We start from the raw sequence: 17,792 nt of genomic DNA on the forward strand, positions 1-17,792 counted from the left end.
TCCTGTTTGCTGTTTTGACGGCCGCTGCACGCTGAGTGGATGCTTTCAGAGAACTGACCACAGTGGCTCCAAGATCTCTCTCTTGAGTGGTAGCAGCTAATTTAAATCCCATCCGTTTATATGTACGGTTGGGATTATGTTTTCCAATGTGCATTACTTAGCATTATCAAGATTGAATTTCATCTGCCATTCTGTTGCCCAGTCACCCGGTTTTGTGAGATCCTTGTGTGTCTCTTTGAAGACTGCTCGGAACGTAACTATCTTGAGTCGTTTTGAATCATCTGCAAATTTTCCCACTTCGCTGTTTACCCCTTTTTCCAGATCATTTATGAATACATTGAATAAGACTGGTCCCACGATTTACCTCTCCTTTCTGAAAACTGACCATTTATACCTACCCCTTTTTTCCGGTCTTTTAACCAGTTACCAATCCATGAGAGAGGACCTTCCCTCTTATCCCATGACAACTTACTTTGCTTAAGAGCCTTTGGTGAGGGACCTTGTCAAAGGCTTTCTGGAAATCTAAGTATACTATATCCACTGGATCCCCTTGTCCACGTGTTTGTTGATCCCTCAAAGAACTCTAGTAGATTACTGTGGTAGGATTTCCCTTTACAGAAGCCATGTTAACTCTTCCCCCACAAATTATGTTTTTCTCTGTGTCTGACAGTTTTGCTCTTTACTATAGTTTCCACCAGTTTGCCTGGTACTGAAGTCAGGCTTACTGACCTGTATTTGCCAGGATCACCTCTGAAACCCTTTTTAAAAACTGGCATCACATTTGCTCGCCTCCAATCCTTAAAGTGAAATGTCACTTCTCAAATATGCCTAGCAGATTGTGAAAAGGGGGGAAAAAAAGTCACTTAGCACTTCTGCCATTTCCCCATTTTCTATTTTGGTTTTTCCTCCCCCGTATTGAGGGAGAGGTCTACCTTACCCTTGGTCTTCCTCTTGCATCTCATATATTTGTAGAACGGTTGCTTGGTCACTCTTTATATCTTTAGCTAGATTTATCACTTGATAATTGCCCTGTTCTGGTTACTTCCTCCGAAGCATCTGGCATTGGCCACTATCAGCAGACAGAACACTGGGCTAAATGGACCAGTGGTCTGACCCCATATGGCTGTTCTTATGTTCTTCTTCTGTGGCCAAGCGACTGGCTAGGTGCCATTCACAATGCTCACTCATTGGGGATGCTGACTGGCAAATATTGACTCTCTTAGCAGCCGAGCCATTGGCCGGGAAGGCCTCAATCATTAATATCAACAAAGGGCTTTGAGCTCCTAAGACAGAGGCGCGAGCCATGATGAAACTGTGACGCTCCACGCGCGCTGCGTTTGTCCGAATAACCAGGGGGCTGGCTGAGTTTGGGGTGGGGTGGGGACTTGGACGAAGGCCAGATCTGCACTAGACCTGGAAGGTTGGGGGTAAGGCAGGCAACTCCAGCTACATCACGTGCCTAGCTGGAGGCGGCTCCCCTTAAGCCGAGCTTGGCGCCGTCCCCACTGCAGGAGGCCGACGGGAGCAAACGCTCCCACCGGCTTTCCTTACTCCTCACGACTGCCCAGAGCTGCCCTCAGCGTTCCATTTACTAGACCCACTAAATCGAAGGCCGGAACATGGATCTCCGGCGCGGCCAGTTAAGACGGGCCGAAAGGAGAAAGATTCTGGGCCCAACTCTCCCCTGTGTTGCACCATTTTTTACACCAAGCGACAGAGCATCTGACGGTCAGCCCCTCGGGAGATGGGCCGAAGGAAGGGAGAGCTGCCGAGGAGAGGGATCCGGGAGGGTGTCAGTGCACAGAACGGGGTGTGATTAGTCCGAATGGGGGAAAAACACGTTCTTGCCCTTCAGTCCCTCCACCTGCAGAAGCTGTGCAAACGCCAGACTAATTCAGAGGACAACCCTGCGCCGGGAAGGGAAGCGCAGCCGGTGCCCCCCGCTCTGGGTCTCGGCAGACAGCCTCGGGAGAACGGGCGACTCTGCAGGTGGCGGCGATCGCTCCGTGGCCCCGCCCCAATAGAGCCCGTTCTCCCCGGTTTACAGCATGGGGGGTTAGCACTGCTCACCCCAGGGCCACCGTGCACCGAGCAGGGCAGGCCGGCGCCGAGGAGCGCAGCTGCCGCCGGCTAGTCACCGAAGGAGATTTACTCCCAGAACAAGGCCGGTGTCTCCCTGTGGCAGGGACAGGCCCGGCTGGGGCTGCAGGGACACTCTTGGGCACAGGATGCTGCGGATCCCGTGTGCGGGGACTACACGACTGGCTGCGCAACTTGCTCGGGGCAAGAGCAGGCGGGACCCAGGGGTCTGTGGAAAGGGAGCTGCCCTGGGCCAGGCAGAAACCTCCCTGCACAGCTGCCTGGGCCCCACTGGGCAACAGAGACAGGCTGAGCCCTGAGCCAAGTGAGGGCGGAATGAAGTGAGATCTGCCCACTATCAGATCCCAGCAGCATCTGGCCCTTCGGAAGGGGGAACGAGGCTCGTTCCCCTCGACGGGGCACCGGCAGGGCGGTTTGAACCTCTGAATGCCGCTCCCTTCGGAAGAGCCCGGCTACTAGCCCGGGTGTTCTGCCCCAAGATCCTCCTTTTGCTCCCCTTCACCCACTGGTAGCCCCACGCCCACAGCCAGTCAGGAAATTTCTGGGCCCATGGCCCTGCCCACCCAAAGCCCCGCAGCCCCAGAGCGGATGCCTGTGCACTGGAGGGTCACTCAGAGACCCCACCGGCTCTGCTCCCCCACCCCTCGGGGCCCAGGCCCCAGCCATCACTGTGCATCAGACCGTCTGCTTGGAGGACGCAGACCAGAGGTGCAGCAAGTAAATCCCCAGATCACCCAAGGCAGTCACCTGGGGAACCAAGCAGCATAAACAGAGCATGCAACGCAGTCCAGGTAGCCACAGGCGCCAACCAGTGCTCCTTTTAGCTTTTTCCACCATGTGCAGAATAAATTTTGTTCAGTGCACCGAGGCTGGTGTGGATGTGCACCACCAATAGAAACACACGCTGCCGGCTGTGAGTGCTCTGCTCATCAGCTGGGCAGCATCTGAATCTCTCCTGGGCGGCCCCCCGCCCAAGCACTCAGCTTTCAGGGAACGCTGGTTCCAACCACCCCTCGCACCCACTGCAATCCAGCGAACACGCTCCTGCCCTGGGCACGCACACGACGGCACGGCCGCTCTCAGCAGCCAGGCGCACAGGTGTCCCGGAAAGAGACACTGGGCTGCCCTTGGCTCGTGACACAAAGCACAAGCTCTGCAGCCAGCAGGTTCCTGGGGAGCCGCCCTGGGCAGCCAGAAATCAAGCACAAGGGAATCGGCTTTACAGCCCCTTTGAATATCATTGCTCCCCACAGAGACGCCTTCCTTAAGCAGGCGGGCGGTGCTGGCTGCCAGCCCAAAGCCTGTCGCCCGCAGAAGTGGCTCTGGGATTTCAAATCGGGCAAGCAGCCGGCAGGGCCAGGCCGTTCCTGGGCAGTCGGCTTGGTTGCTTCCCCGTGAGCGGCAGGCTCCCTTAGCCAAGCCAGAGACACTGGTAACTGGTGACGCCTCCGTCCCTTTTCCTGATTTGGGAAGAGCCAGGTGGAGTCTTGTAGCCCAAGAGCCGGGGGCTGCCGGGACCTGCATCCGGAGGGGGTGGAAGGAGACAGCTGCCGGCCACCGCGAGCTAAGGATCAGCCGACACGCCAACTAGCCAGAGCTGCCCCGTCCTGGGCGGCTGTCACACACACAGCCCTCGGCCAGGCCAGCGTAACCCCCTCTCTCTTCTGAGGTGCACAGACGGGGCGTGTCCACGTCCCACCGCCAAGTCGCTCACTGCGCTTCCCCGACCCGTTGACTAGGAGGGGAGAAAAGCTCGCGAGTCTCCGTCCGTGAGCCTTTCGGCCAATCGCCTTCGTTCCGGGCACCGGGGAATTACCCCCTGCGCTCCCCAGCTGTGCCCCGGACGCGAGTACTTGGCGCCGCTCGCTAAACCGGGCCCCGGGTCACCATGGCAACCCATGTTAATTCACACAGGGATTTTTTTTTTAAATCGGATTTATTAAACCCCTTGCGAAGAGGCCATTCTCCAGATAACAAAGCTAAGTTATCAAATCTTCTCTGTCAAAACAGAATGGGAACCCAGCCCCCGGGACGGCGAAGGGGACGGGACGGGGCTGGTTTTCGCTGGGCCGGGACCCAGGGAACAGAATGAGGCTGCGTGTTCACAATACAGACAGCTCCTGCTTGGCAGCCTCCTTGGGAATAACAGCAGCTCCCACCTACTATACTATTTACGTTTCCTCCAGTGGCACAACGCCACCCCCGCCCTCTCGCGCGTGCTTAAGTGACTCGGCAGCCGGAGCCACGCACGGAAAACTACCTCTGAGTGTCTGAGGATGCAGGACACGGAGCCAGCCATGAGAACAGCTCTTCTTAGCCCGGGGGAGCAGAGAGGGAGAAGATCTGCTCCCCCGCTGTCCTGTCCTCCGTCCCAGCTCCTGCCGCGCACCCAGCCCTTCCCCTTTGAGACCTTCCCAGCGGATTATTTACTGGGCAACCTCAGTGGGTGTGTCTCTGCACACCAGAGTAGTTAGCTTAGGGCAGGCGAGTGGACTCAGAAAATGTAGGTTCAGCTCCGGGGAATGTTCCTGCTAATGTTTCCCATCAACGTGCGGATTAAATTTTTACAGGCACCGAGACAAGTGCAAATGTGCACCAACAGGAGAAACAAAATTCTAGCTGTGGGTGTCTGCTAACCAGCTGGGCTGCACTGGAATCTCTGCTGAGCGGCCACACGGGTACCCAGCGTACGGGAAACCCTGGCTCGGGGGTACGCTCCGTCTCCCTGTGACCCCAGGCACATCACCTCCTCGGTCCTATGCTTGGGGCACGAGTGACACTGACCCTGCCCTACCGCCCAGGGCACTGGACAGATAAAGGCATTAACGATGGAGAGAGGCTCGGGTCACATGTAACGAGCCACACGGCCCTGGCAGGTGATCTCGCCCGTCTCCCGAGGACTGGTCCGTACACGCAGGCTTTGGCCCGCTTCTCTGGGACTAACTGGAGCGCTGGGATGGTAGCACCTGGCAGCCAAACCCAGCCCCTGTTGGGGATTCCCAGCGCTGGGGCGGCATTGGCTGGCTTAATTAGACGAGTGGGAGAAAGAGGGGAGCTCCGAGGGCGAGCCGGGGCTGCTCCCAGCCTGCCGCACTCGGAAACAGCTGGGAAGTGAAGAACAAACACACACACCCCGTGGTGACAGGGTAACCAAAGGGCCCAGCTCAACACTGAATGGAAAGGCAATCAGGAGAGCGGGTGGGCTCCTTGGCAAGATGAGCAGAAGCCTGAACCTCCCACCTGGCCAGCGGAGAAGGGCGAGAGGAGCCGGACAAGCCAACGGCCCGTCACAAGCCAAGACGGTTGCTATCTCCTGACATCTGCACAAGAGACCTGGAAACCCCAATTCTGCCAGGAAGATGCTACTGCGGGGGGAGCAGATATTACCACCAAAATCAACCTTTCAAGCAAGCTCCGTATTGAGGGTGCACAGCCATATAAAGCAAGCAGGAAGTTGGGAATCATTAAAAAAGGGACAGAGAACAAGACAGAGGATATCTTATTGCCTCTGTATCAATCCACAGTCTCCCACATCTTGAATCCTGCGTACCGATGTGATTGCCTCGTCTCAAAAACAGCTCTCTTAGCATTGGAAAAAGCTCAGGAAAAGGACAGCAAAAATGATGAGGGGTTTGGAACGGATCCCATATGAAGAGAGATTAAAAAAACGGAGACCTTTCAGCTTAGGAAAGAAGAGACTAAGGGGAGATATGATCAAGGGTTATAAAATCACGGCTCGCGTGGAGAAAGGGAATAAGGAAAAGTGATTTACTTGTTCCCATAACATCAGAACGAGGGGTCACCAAATGAAATGAAGAGGCAGCAGGTTTAAAACAAAGCAAAGGAAGTTTTTCTTCACACCGCGCACAGTCAACCTGTGGAACTCCTTGCCAGAGGATGCGGTGAAGAACAGGACTTGAACAGGATTCAAAAAAAGAGCTAGATAGATTCCTGGAGGATAGATCCATTAATGGCGATTAGCCAGGCTGGGCAGGGATGGTGTCCCTTGCCTCTTTGTCAGAGCCTGGGAATGGGTGACAGGGGAGGGATCATTTAATGATTCCCTGTCCTGTTCACTCCCTCTGAGGCACCTGGCCTTGGCCACTGTGGGCAGACAGGACGCTGGGCTGGATGGACCTTTGGTCTGCCCCAGTGTGGCCGTTCTGATGTTCTTAAGAGGCCAAAGAGACAGCTGGTGTGTGTGTCCGGCGGTTACCTTGAGGCTGCAGCACAGAGCTGGAGAACCTCCACCACGACCAGCACACGATTTACCTCCCGCCTGCAGAGCGGCCAAGGCCTGATGGGAAGCCACATGTCTCGGGCTGGCCAAGTACCAGCGGCACCGAGGGGCAGGATTCCACTAAGCGGCTCTTTGCAGCGGTGGCCGCAGAGCGGAGGAAATGCAGAGTCAGAGCGTGGAGAGCCACCCGGCGGCCGCCTCTCCCTTCGCAAACACACCTGCAGGCGCCCCGGCACTGAGAAACCGGAGGGCGGAGTTCTGAGCAGGAGGCGGCTTTGGGCACATTAAAAAAAACCACAGGGAGAGGAAGAATCAGGAAGGGGGCGGAGCCGCACTCCAACTCACAGCTGGGCATTGCCGCAGCTGGGTTGAGGAGAGGAACCCTGGGGGGTGCCCACCTGGCTGAGGGCTGCTGAGGTCCTTTGGGAGCACAGCGTCCGGAACCAGCGTTCCCGGTACGCCATGCATTGGAGCGGCCACTTAGGAGAGGTTCCCAACTGCTGAGCAGAGAGCCCACAGCTAGGGGTTTTGTTTCTCCTGGGGGTGCACGTTCGCACGTGCTTTGGTGCACAGAACATTTTATTCTGCACATGGGTGGAAAAGATCGGAGGGAACCCTGCCCAGGATCGTCCTGCAAAGCTCGGATCTAGCCAGGTGGGAACCCTGCGAGCTCGGATCTAGCCAGGTGGGAACCCTGCGAGCTCGGATCTAGCCAGGTGGGAACCCTGTGAGCTCGGATCTAGCCAGATGGGAACCCTGCAAGCTCGGATCTAGCCAGATGGGAACCCTGTGAGCTCGGATCTAGCCAGATGGGAACCCTGCGAGCTCGGATCTAGCCAGGTGGGAACCCTGTGAGCTCGGATCTAGCCAGGTGGGAACCCTGCGAGCTCGGATCTAGCCAGATGGGAACCCTGCGAGCTTGGATCTAGCCAGGTGGGAACCCTGCGAGCTCTGATCTAGCCAGATGGGAACCCTGCGAGCTCGGATCTAGCCAGGTGGGAACCCTGCGAGCTTGGATCTAGCCAGGTGGGAACCCTGCGAGCTCGGATCTAGCCAGGTGGGAACCCTGCGAGCTCGGATCTAGCCAGGTGGGAACCCTGCGAGCTCGGATCTAGCCAGGTGGGAACCCTGCGAGCTCGGATCTAGCCAGGTGGGAACCCTGCGAGCTCGGATCTAGCCAGATGGGAACCCTGCAAGCTCGGATCTAGCCAGATGGGAACCCTGCGAGCTCGGATCTAGCCAGGTGGGAACCCTGCGAGCTCGGATCTAGCCAGGTGGGAACCCTGCGAGCTCGGATCTAGCCAGGTGGGAACCCTGCAAGCTCGGATCTAGCCAGATGGGAACCCTGCGAGCTCGGATCTAGCCAGGTGGGAACCCTGCGAGCTCGGATCTAGCCAAGTGGCTAAAAGGAGCAGTGAAGCCACAGCCGCATAGACGTGGGGCATCTGACCACAAAGCCCACCCAGGCCCCTGGGCACGTAGCCAGGCACTAGCTGATGCGGTCACCTTCACTGGGACCGGTACCTGAGCCGGCTTGAGCAAAGCTAACGGCTCCATCTGCATGTGCTGCTACCGCCCCTCCTGCCTATGCAGACGGACCCTGGGCCCCCACCTGCAACACAGGGGCTGGGCCGGGCTGAGAGCCCTGCACAACTTGGGCCCTGCCCTTGTCCAAAGAGCATCACGGCAGACAAAATGCAGCCCAGGGCCTGACCCCTCCGCAAGACGGGGACAAGGCGTTCACGGGAGGAAGGGGGGGGGGAACGTGCCTTCTGGAATCTGCCTCCGTGCTACCTTGGGACCAGCCCCTGCCAGCAGACGGAGCCCGTATGGCTGGCAGCTGTGACGCGCACACCTGCCACTCCTGGCCTGAGACCCCGTCACTCACGGCGCGAGGGCCACGCAGCCGTCAGAGGGGAAGCGACGTTCTGCCCGACGGGAGCCGGCATGGCGGGCAGCGGAACGCTCCGTCCCCCCCCGCCATTCCCAGTCCCGCAGCCTGTCGAGCTGCCCTGCCGCAAGAAAGCCAGCCGGGGGGGAGGTGCCTGATTCCCCAGAGGGGGTCCCTCCTGCTGCGTGGACTAGCGGACACGATTAGGCTCCAGAAGAGAAATCCCCGGCGGAACGGGAATGGTGCCGGGAAAAGAAAAAGGACCAAGCTACCGAAAGCGCCATCAGGAAGCACCCCCGACACTGGCAGCACTGCTCTTTTGCCTATCTCCCTCCCGTATCCCACCAGCCACCCAGCAGCTGCTCCCACCTCCAAGCGGTAAACGCAGGGGCTGTCGTCTCCCTGCCCGGGGAGCAGCCGTCACCGTCCCTCCCTGCGACAGGCCCTGCCAGGGAAGCGCAGTCTCGCAGGAGGGAAGGGCCATATTGATCAGCGAGCTGGCTCCCCCGGGCCCGGGGAGGGCTGGATGTAAATTTGTACATTCATAAGCCGCCATGAATTATTCAGTGGGAGGGGATGAAATGCCTTTAACCGGAGCGGTTAAGAAACGTGGGCTCCGTGTGACGAGACAGACCCACCGGGCGCGCGCCCATGCCGGCGGGCAACCCTGCACTCTGCTTTGTGCGGCAAACATGGCTGCTGGCACGCGGCGCTCTCCCGGCACCGGGAGGCAGCTTAAAGTCACCCCCAGTCCGAGCGGATATTGAACAAACGGCGGCACCCGCGGGTGGCCAGAGCCAGAGGGATTCTTCAGCCCCCACGTGCAACCGGCAGAGACGACGTCCCCCCAGGTGCATCAAGCAGCAGCCACGTCTCCATGAAAACGAGGGGCAACCAGCAAGCTGCTCTCTGGAGGAACAGGCAGGGAGGAAAGGGAGGCCCCACGCCTTTGGGGATCTGTGTGACAAATCTAGCTTGGCAGGCCCCGTAGCAGCGCTGTGTCTCCCCACGCCAGCACGCCTGTGCCGCGTGATCAATTGCCCTTCGGGGCATCGCATCAGCTCCGGCCCGGACCAGCTCCGTGCCAGATGCCAGCGCTTGCCGAAGCGGAAGGCCTGTCTCTCGGCTCCCAGCGCTCCACAGGGGCTGAGCGGGCAGGCGCCGAAATGCCAACATGGGGCCGGCATTTGAAGCAGCAATGATAACAGGAACGATGCCCATCTGACTTGGTCCTGACACCGGCTGGGCTGCTCCCCTTAGAGAGATCACACGTAAGCTGCTTGGGGATGTTTTAAAGAGATTGCCAGGCGCTTGAAGACAATTCAAGGGGCAGAGTCAGCCAGCCCGGCCTGACAGCAAGAATATTACGCACAGGGGGTTCCGCTCCCAGGCCCTAACCGTCAGGGCTGGGAGTTGTATAGATTCCTTACGAAACCCGCAGGGCTTTAGACACGCAGAAAATGCAACGCCTCTCTTGGTGTCACAGCCAGGGTGGGCTTAGCTGGGAGAAGAGGAGATGAAGGTGCAATATGATAGCGGAGGGCAACCAAAATGCTGAGGGGGCTGGAGCACATGACCTACGAGGCGAGGCTGAGGGATTTGGGCTTGTTTAGTCTGCAGAAGAGAAGAGTGAGGGGGGATTTGAGAGCAGCCTGCAACTCCCTGAAGGGGGGTTCCAAGGAGGCTGGCGAGAGGCTGTTCTCAGTGGGGGCAGAACAAGGAGCAATGGGCTCAAGTTGCAGTGGGGGAGGTCTAGGTTGGAGATTAGGAAAAACTATTTCCCAAGGCGGGTGGGGAAGCGCTGGGCTGGGTTCCCGAGGGAGGGGGTGGAATCTCCATCCCCAGGGGTTTTTGACAGAGCCCTGGCTGGGCTGATGGAGTCGGGGTCGGTCCTGCTTTGGGCTGGGGGCTGGACCCGATGGCTCCTGAGGTCTCTGCCCACCCCTAGGATTCTGATACTTGAAAGGCTGCACAAAAACGACGGAGAAAAGTTGTCCTCGCTTGCCACAGAGGGCAGGACAAGAGGGAGCCGGTTCAAACTCCAGCACCACCAACTCCCAGGAACAACTCTCCGCCCGCAAGGCCGGGAGGAGAACGGCACCGACGCCTCGGGAAGCCGTGGAGGCTCCTTCACTGGAGGTTTTCAGAAGGAGGCTGGGGAGTGTCTGTCTTGGGAGACTGAGGCACATGGCCTACGTCGTGGGAGGAGGTCAGACTAGATGGCCCTTGCGCTCCCTTCTGGGTCCCTAAGTGCTACCGCAATAGTCCCTTATAGCCTGACATGAGACTTAGCTGCCCCCGGCACACACTCTCCCTCGTGTTTAATCGAAGGCCAGGGCTTCCTGACACAAGCCTGCAGCACCTGACTGGCCTCACGGAGGGGCGATGCCGCATTACCCTGGTATCTTCCGCCTGCATGGGCAGGGGCTGCCCCAGACCGCAGGCAGGAGTTTGCTCTCTGTTCGCCAGTTGCATGGCAGAAGCCAACTCACCCGGTCTAAAGAGAAAAGGAATAGGAGCCACTGTACAGATCCCAGCATGGGCTCAGTCCTCCCTCGTGGCTTTTGGGTCCGTCCCGCTACGCCGGCAGCGCGTGCAGCGCACACGGAATCCCTGCATCTGCAACAGGGACCCATTCCCTGCACGCCGGCTCTGGTGAATACTAGCGGCATGTCCGTGGCTGACAGGACATCTGCAAGATGCACATGTGTTTCCCTGAAAAGCATCCCCAGCCCCGCTTCCCAGCGCAGCTCCCTCTGCCACGCCAGCCCGCCGCAGGGCTAAAAATCAGGAGATCCCACAATGGCAATGCTATCCCTGGTCTAGCACACCGGCTACACGGACAGCAGCAGCGAGAGAAGGGCAAAGACTCGAGGAGATTAACAACCTATGCTGGGGGCTCTCTGCGATCGAGGTTTGTGCAGGGCGAGGAGCAAGCCGAATAGAACGCTGCCATAGGAACCGATCCACCTTGCTTGACCCCGAGAGCGAGGAAAGATGTAGAGTATTTGACATGGGACACTGCTGTAAAATCCCACGTTTACTACAGTCTCCCCCTATTGACACCCCTCGCCCCAACCGCACTGCGAAACCAAACCTTCCCCACAGCGTAGGAGGGTGCCATATGCAACCAAACGCCAACAAATGTCCGTCTGCTCCTGGCTCCATCACAGCTATTTCTGTCTAACCATTACGCCACAAATCAGAGCATCCCTTCAGGCAGAGATTTTGGCAGAACAATTTTGAGAGCCTGTGAGTTTACGCAGTATAGTAAACATAACATAGGCACATGTCTTGGCAGCTCTTACTTCCAGAGACCCTTTCAGGCGAGAAAGCATATTGAAAACCATGATGCTGCCTTCTGCCCCCCTCACCACCCCACAGAGGATCAAAACACTTTTTTTTTTTTAAATCACATGCACTTTTCATTCTCTCGCCCATGTATTTACTTCCGGCGGTTCTCCCAAGCTGCTTAGTTTCCCGCTTGTTTCCAATCAAGTCTGCAAAGTCAGGAGGGTGGATTCCTTAATAAAGCACTATCCACTGGAATGTCAAACAATCCCACAACATTCCTGTCAGCCTTGGGACTTCGTACCAGCCAGGCAGGATGGGGGCACCGAGATGGACCCGAGAGTGTCGACTTAACCTTTCAGGACCCAAGGGAACATAGGTGGCCCCTCGCCCCTGCTAGGGAATGAGCTGTGTAATATTATGCCCAAAAGGGCATGTGGGGAACCCTTTAGAGAATTCCCCACGACACCCTGCTACGGAATAACAGCTCCAGTCTATTCTTGCGATCCCGCTAACAACCCCAGAGGAGGTGGAATCAGGGAGCCGGAAGAACACACAGACACTTTTAGTGTTTAAATCGGTGTTCTCTTCAGGCTACACAAACGCATTAAAAAGAACCACTAAATCCAGGAGAAGTTACTCTGCACTCTCTATAAACGAGGCACAGACAGGCGTGTGGTTACAGACCATAGCGTCTCTGCCATCCAGAAGCAGCTAAGAGGGTTTGAGTGCTTCACAACGACACCTGTAGGAGGAGGCAGGGTGGCTACTGTAGTTCCAGGGAAGAAATAGCTACACTGCGCCTGGTGGTGCCTACAGTCGATGGTGTTGGCACAGAAGGAGCCGTAGCGGTTCATAGCTCTCACCATCCCCAGACAGGCGCAACAAGGAAAATCACAGCCCCCAGCTCAAAGCCCTCCGGCACATCGTTGACAGGCTGCAGCCTGTCCTGGCAAAGGATCCCTCCCTCTCCCAGGCCTTGGGAGACAGGCCAGCCCTCGCCTACAGACAGCCCCCAGCCTGCAGCAAATCCACACCAGTAGCCACCCACTACACCCCAGACACACGCACCGGGAACCCCCCCCGAAACAAACCCCGTTGCCAACTCTGTCCAAGCGACACCATCCCACGACCTATCCACATCAGCCACCCCATCAGGGGCTGGTACCACTGCACGTGCTCCTCTGCCAGGGATATTGGCCACACCGGACAGCCTCTGCGCCAAAGGACACATGGGCACCAATCAGACACCAGACATGGGCACACACACAAACTGGGAGGGGAACATTTTAACCGGCCTGCAGCCATTCTTCTACAAAGGAAGTTCACTAATTCCAGGGAGGGTCTGCAGAACTGGAGTTCACCAACTGATTTGACACCCTTACCCTGGACTTGAACAAAGACATGACAAAGCCAATTTCTCCGGCCTTTAACGTCTGCATTTCGACCTACCTCTAGGTTTCTGTTACATCTGAGGAAGTGGGTTTTGCCCACGCATACTCGTGATTCTACACTTATTGGTTAGTATCTAAAACCCACCGGATCGCTCGCTGTTTTTCGTCCAGCCCCTACACAACATGCTCCAGGGCCAAACGCTCCTCTGCAATCCAGGCTCCATAAAGTCACAGATTTTATCGCTTCATCTAATCCAGCGGTTCCCAAACGTTTTGGCATCATGCCCCTCTTTTTGATTTTTGAGAAACCCTCACGTGCCTCCCCCCTCCCCCCAAAAGCAGCAAAACTTGGGGTGGAATTGACAGGGGTGTATGTGGCTGGGTCGCCTCGCGCCCCCCTTTGAATTTCTTCAAGCCCCCCCAGGGGGGTACACCCCCCCAGTTTGGGAACCGATGATCGAATCCAGAACCGCTGACCCTGGGAACTGACACCTGAAGGCAAGTTCAAAAGGTGTCGAGTATTCCCCAGACTTAGGACAGGTGACGTGCAGAATGGACCCGAACAGTCCCGTGGCGGAGACCAAACAGTGCGTTCCCTGACCAGCCCGGCAGCACCGCCCTGTGCCCCGTGACTCCACCTCCACCATCAGGGCATGTCTCATTCCGTGGGGAATGGGCCCCCTGTTAGAGTCGCAGATCCCAAAGCCTGATGAAACCACTGTGATCTTCCCATCTGACTTCCGGCCTAGCCCAGGCCAGAGACAAATCCCAGATCCCCCGGTGATTTCAAAACGGTCGGGGATGGAGAATCCACAACATTTACGCCACATTTCCGGTCTGAATCTGTCTAGCTTCCACTCCCAGCCGTGGGACTATGTTATATGTTTCCCTGCTAGAGGGAAGAACCCTTTATTAAACATTTGTCCCCCGTGTCGGTACTTCCCGACTGCGATCAGGTCACCCCTTGTTGAAGCTCCACGCACGGAGCTCTTTGAGTCTCTTACTGCAAGGCGGGCTTTCTGCGCTTTTGCAGGGTTCAAAGCATTGGCCAGGCAACGTTCATTCCGGCTGAGACATCAGAACCGCTGTGGCTCTGCAGGGGAGGTACTGCTCCAGCACCTTTCCCCAATAACAAGCTTCACAAAGGCAAACCAGCAGCACCCCAGAAATGCAGCCACTTGTGCAGCACAGTCAACTAACACCCAGCAAACCACGGGGCAGGAAGCATTCGGCCAAGCGACTGGGGCAAACCAGGATTCTTCCAGCACATCCCCAGGGGAACTGAAACACCCTGAAGGACAGTCAGGCCCGGGGCGGGGAGAGCCAGCAACACCCCTCTGCCAGGGATATCGGCCACACCGGACAGTCTCTGCGCCAACGGATACATGGGCACCGATCAGACACCAGACATGGGCACACACACCTGGAGGGGAACGTTCTGAAAGACCCCAGCACAGTTAGGGGATTTCTGATTTGAACCTGTTGGGATTCGCACCTCCTGGTTCAGAGCGCTAACGCCAACTGCAGGCCTGCTGCCGGTCCCAGTCCACCGGAGAGGCCTCATGCCTCATAAAATAAAGACCGGCACCTTCAGGGTGCACCTGGGGCCTGACTTCCAGCTGCACAGACCTGGCGCGGCAAACCACAGGAGTGGCAGAGAATCAGCGGCTCTGAAAGCCTCGGCCCAGGATTCAGCGAGGAGAGGTACCCGCTGCTCCTAGCCCTTCACCCACCTGCAGCTGCACCTCAGGAAACAATCAGACCAGGGTTTTCTTTGATCACCAGGCAAATGTGATGATGGGGGGAGGGGGTCTCTCCTTACCTCCCCAGGGCCGTTTGTGCCACAGAGCTAGGGCATAAATAGCTGCTGCTGGACAGGGCAGGATGGGCTTAGATAGGGCACCTGTAGGTCGTGACTACGGTGCAATGGCAGAGCTGAGGTGGGGGGGGGGCACAGGGATTTCCCTACCCCCCTGAATCTCCCCAACACCCCCCCAGTTTTGTGAACTATGGTGCCATACAGCCCACCTTCACCCTCACGGTCTCACCCCTCATTGACCCTGACAGCCCCCCCCCCCCCGGTAAATTTGAACACCCCCCATTTCAATTCCTGGGGGGCCGGCCTGGAGCAGCAAGTGAGGCCTGGCCAAGCGAGAGCTAGGGGTGGGGGTGTCAGGGTTAAGAAGGCACCAGCAGGGTCACAGCTCGGGTCAAAGGTCATCGCCAGACTATACCGGTGGCTGTGGTCAGGACCGGGGCGGGGGGGCGCCCCACAGCACCTGCCTGGCTCCAGCCTGTGCTGCGCCCTCCCTCCCAATCCACATTTAGAGGTTTCCCACCGGCTGGGCCCTGCTTGGCCTCCAGCCGACTGCACCCAGAGCTGCTCCTTTGCCGAAAGGCTGCAGGTTCATTTCCCCCCTTTCCACTTCAAACTCTCCCCGCCCTCAATTAATTCAGCACCAGGACGAACCCACTGCTGCTGCCATCCCTGCCTGAAACACTAGAGCCGCACCACCAGCTGGGCTGGGCTCCGGCTTGAACCCGGAGGGGGGAAAGGGGAGGACAAGTGGTTGCTTGCTTGGGGGCTTACACATGAATGAAACAGCCTGGTTTGCTGCTCCATCTCGCTCCCACCCGCCTGATGTGAGCCTGACAGGCGGGGGGGGGGGGGGTGCATGAGGCAGGGAATAAATGGGGCAGGGGGTGACGGGGAGAGTGGCGCTGAATTATTTTCTGCGCTTGACTCTAGTTCTAAGCCCTGCTCCCAACACGCAGGAAAAGCCTGTGTCTATGTTTGGGCAAAACCCAGCTGCAGTGCCACTCGGGGCCCCGGTTCCCAGAGCGCAGGGCCCTGCAGGGCTGCAGCCCCACTGCCCCCAAAGCCAGCTGCAATCAAATCCGGGGGCCTGCCCCCCAGCCTGCCGAAGGCAGGGGAGCGGCTGGGGGAAAGGGCCAGGCAGCTGTGTGACCCTAGCAGGCATGCAGCCGCAGCACAAGCGGGCGCCCGTGGGACCGAGTGGCCGTGGCACGGAGCAGCCGGCGCCCGCACACCCCATCCCGGCAGGATGGCGAGCTGAGCGCCCGCTTTCCCCTCCCTGCACCCCTCCCCCCGCCTGACAGCTCTGGCGTGCAAGCCCAGCGAGACGCCCTGCCCCCCCACTGGTTTGGTGAGGAGAAAATCCCAACAAGCCTTTAAAGACCCCAGGGGCCACCCCAGCTGGGAGGGGGGAATCTCCCCTCCCCACCCTTGCACACTGGTCCACTGAGGGGCAAATCCAAAGGAGCCAGGGGCCATCCCAGCCCCACACCACACCCCCGCCCCCCGCACATCGGGTCATTGAGGGGCAAATCCCAAGGAGCCAGGGGCCACTCCAGCCCCACACCGGCCAGAGGGGGGACTCCCCTCTCCTCCCCCCGCACACTGGTCCACTGAGGAGCAAATCCCAAGGAGCCAGGGGCCCCCCCCAGCCCCACACCAGCCAGAGGGGGGGCTCCCCTTTCCTCCCCCCCGCACACTGGTCCACTGAGGAGCAAATCCCAAGGAGCCAGGGCCCCCCCCCAACCCCACACCGGCCAGAGGGGGGGCTCCCCTTTCCTCCCCCCCGCACACTGGTCCACTGAGGAGCAAATCCCAAGGAGCCAGGGGCCCCCCCCAGCCCCACACCAGCCAGAGGGGGGGCTCCCCTCTCCTCCCCCCCGCACACTGGTCCACTGAGGAGCAAATCCCAAGGAGCCAGGGGCCCCCCCCCAGCCCCACACCGGCCAGAGGGGGGGCTCCCCTTTCCTCCCCCCCGCACACTGGTCCACTGAGGAGCAAATCCCAAGGAGCCAGGGGCCCCCCCCCAGCCCCACACCGGCCAGAGGGGGGGCTCCCCTCTCCTCCCCCCGCACACTGGTCCACTGAGGAGCAAATCCCAAGGAGCCAGGGCCCCCCCCCCCAGCCCCACACCGGCCAGAGGGGGGGCTCCCCTTTCCTCCCCCCCGCACACTGGTCCACTGAGGAGCAAATCCCAAGGAGCCAGGGGCCCCCCCCCAGCCCCACACTGGCCAGAGGGGGGGCTCCCCTCTCCTCCCCCCGCACACTGGTCCACTGAGGAGCAAATCCCAAGGAGCCAGGGCCCCCCCCCCCAGCCCCACACCGGCCAGAGGGGGGCTCCCCTCGAGCATGCACAGCCCCCCCCCCCGGGCCTCCGGGGGTCCCCGCCCCGCGCCGCGGGGCCACTCACTGGCTTTGCCCGGCTTGGGCCGCTGCAGCAGCTTCTGCACCGTGCCCACGTCCTCCGCCTTCACCGCCTGCATCAGCTCCTGGTCCTTGCCCATGGCGCGGCCGGGCGCGGCGGGCCGGGGCCGCGCTCAGAGGCCGAGCATCCTCCGGCCGGGGCGCGGGGCCCCGAGCCTGCGGCGGGCGGGGCGCGGGGGCCGCTCGGAGGCGCGGGCGCCGCAGAGCCCGGGCGCGGCGCGGCGGGGGGAGCCGGGGGGCGGCCCGCGCTGCAGGAGCCCCCGGGGGGCGCCCCGGGCTGGGGGCGCGGCCGCTCCCCGCTAGCGGCGCCGGTGCAGGACTCCTGCCCCCCTGCGCCGCGCCGGCTCCTCCATGGCGGGGCTGGGCTGGGGCCGCCGCCGCACGCGCGCCGCTCGCTGGCTCGCCGCTGCCTCCCCGAGGCGGCTCCTCCCTGCCCAGCCGGGCGGCCGCGGCGCCCGCCCGGGAACCCCCCGTGCAGGGCCGGCCGGGCCGGGACCACCCCCTGCGCCGCGGGCTCCTGCCCCGCCCTGGGGCGCACGGGGGGGCACCCGAGCCCCCCTCCTCGGCGGGCGGGGGGATGGAATGGGGGTGTCGATGCACCGGGGGGGCTCCCTGGACGCGCTGTCTGGGGGGATG

At 59.7% G+C, this 17,792-nt stretch overlaps 1 protein-coding gene across 6 annotated transcripts in view; it reads right to left on the bottom strand.

The window, feature by feature from the left end:
- The window catches only part of CASKIN1 (CASK interacting protein 1), a 126,918-nt gene extending 109,349 nt beyond the window's left edge, over positions 1-17,569 (bottom strand). For 4 of the 6 annotated variants that reach the window (XM_075899866.2, XM_075899863.2, XM_075899862.2 and 1 more), the window contains exon 1: positions 17,143-17,568. In XM_075899866.2, coding sequence (XP_075755981.2) covers positions 17,143-17,236 — 94 coding nt within the window. In that variant the 5' untranslated portion in view covers positions 17,237-17,568. Of the gene's footprint in view, positions 1-17,142 lie in introns of all 6 variants that reach the window. The other 2 variants (XM_075899864.2, XM_075899860.2) reach the window with 1 other exon arrangement.
- Between the last annotated feature and the right edge of the window lie 223 nt (positions 17,570-17,792).

The sequence above is a fragment of the Pelodiscus sinensis genome, chromosome 15, assembly GCF_052426305.1.
Source record: "Pelodiscus sinensis isolate ZL-2025 chromosome 15, ASM5242630v1, whole genome shotgun sequence".
In the NCBI taxonomy this organism is placed as follows: Eukaryota; Metazoa; Chordata; order Testudines; family Trionychidae; genus Pelodiscus; species Pelodiscus sinensis.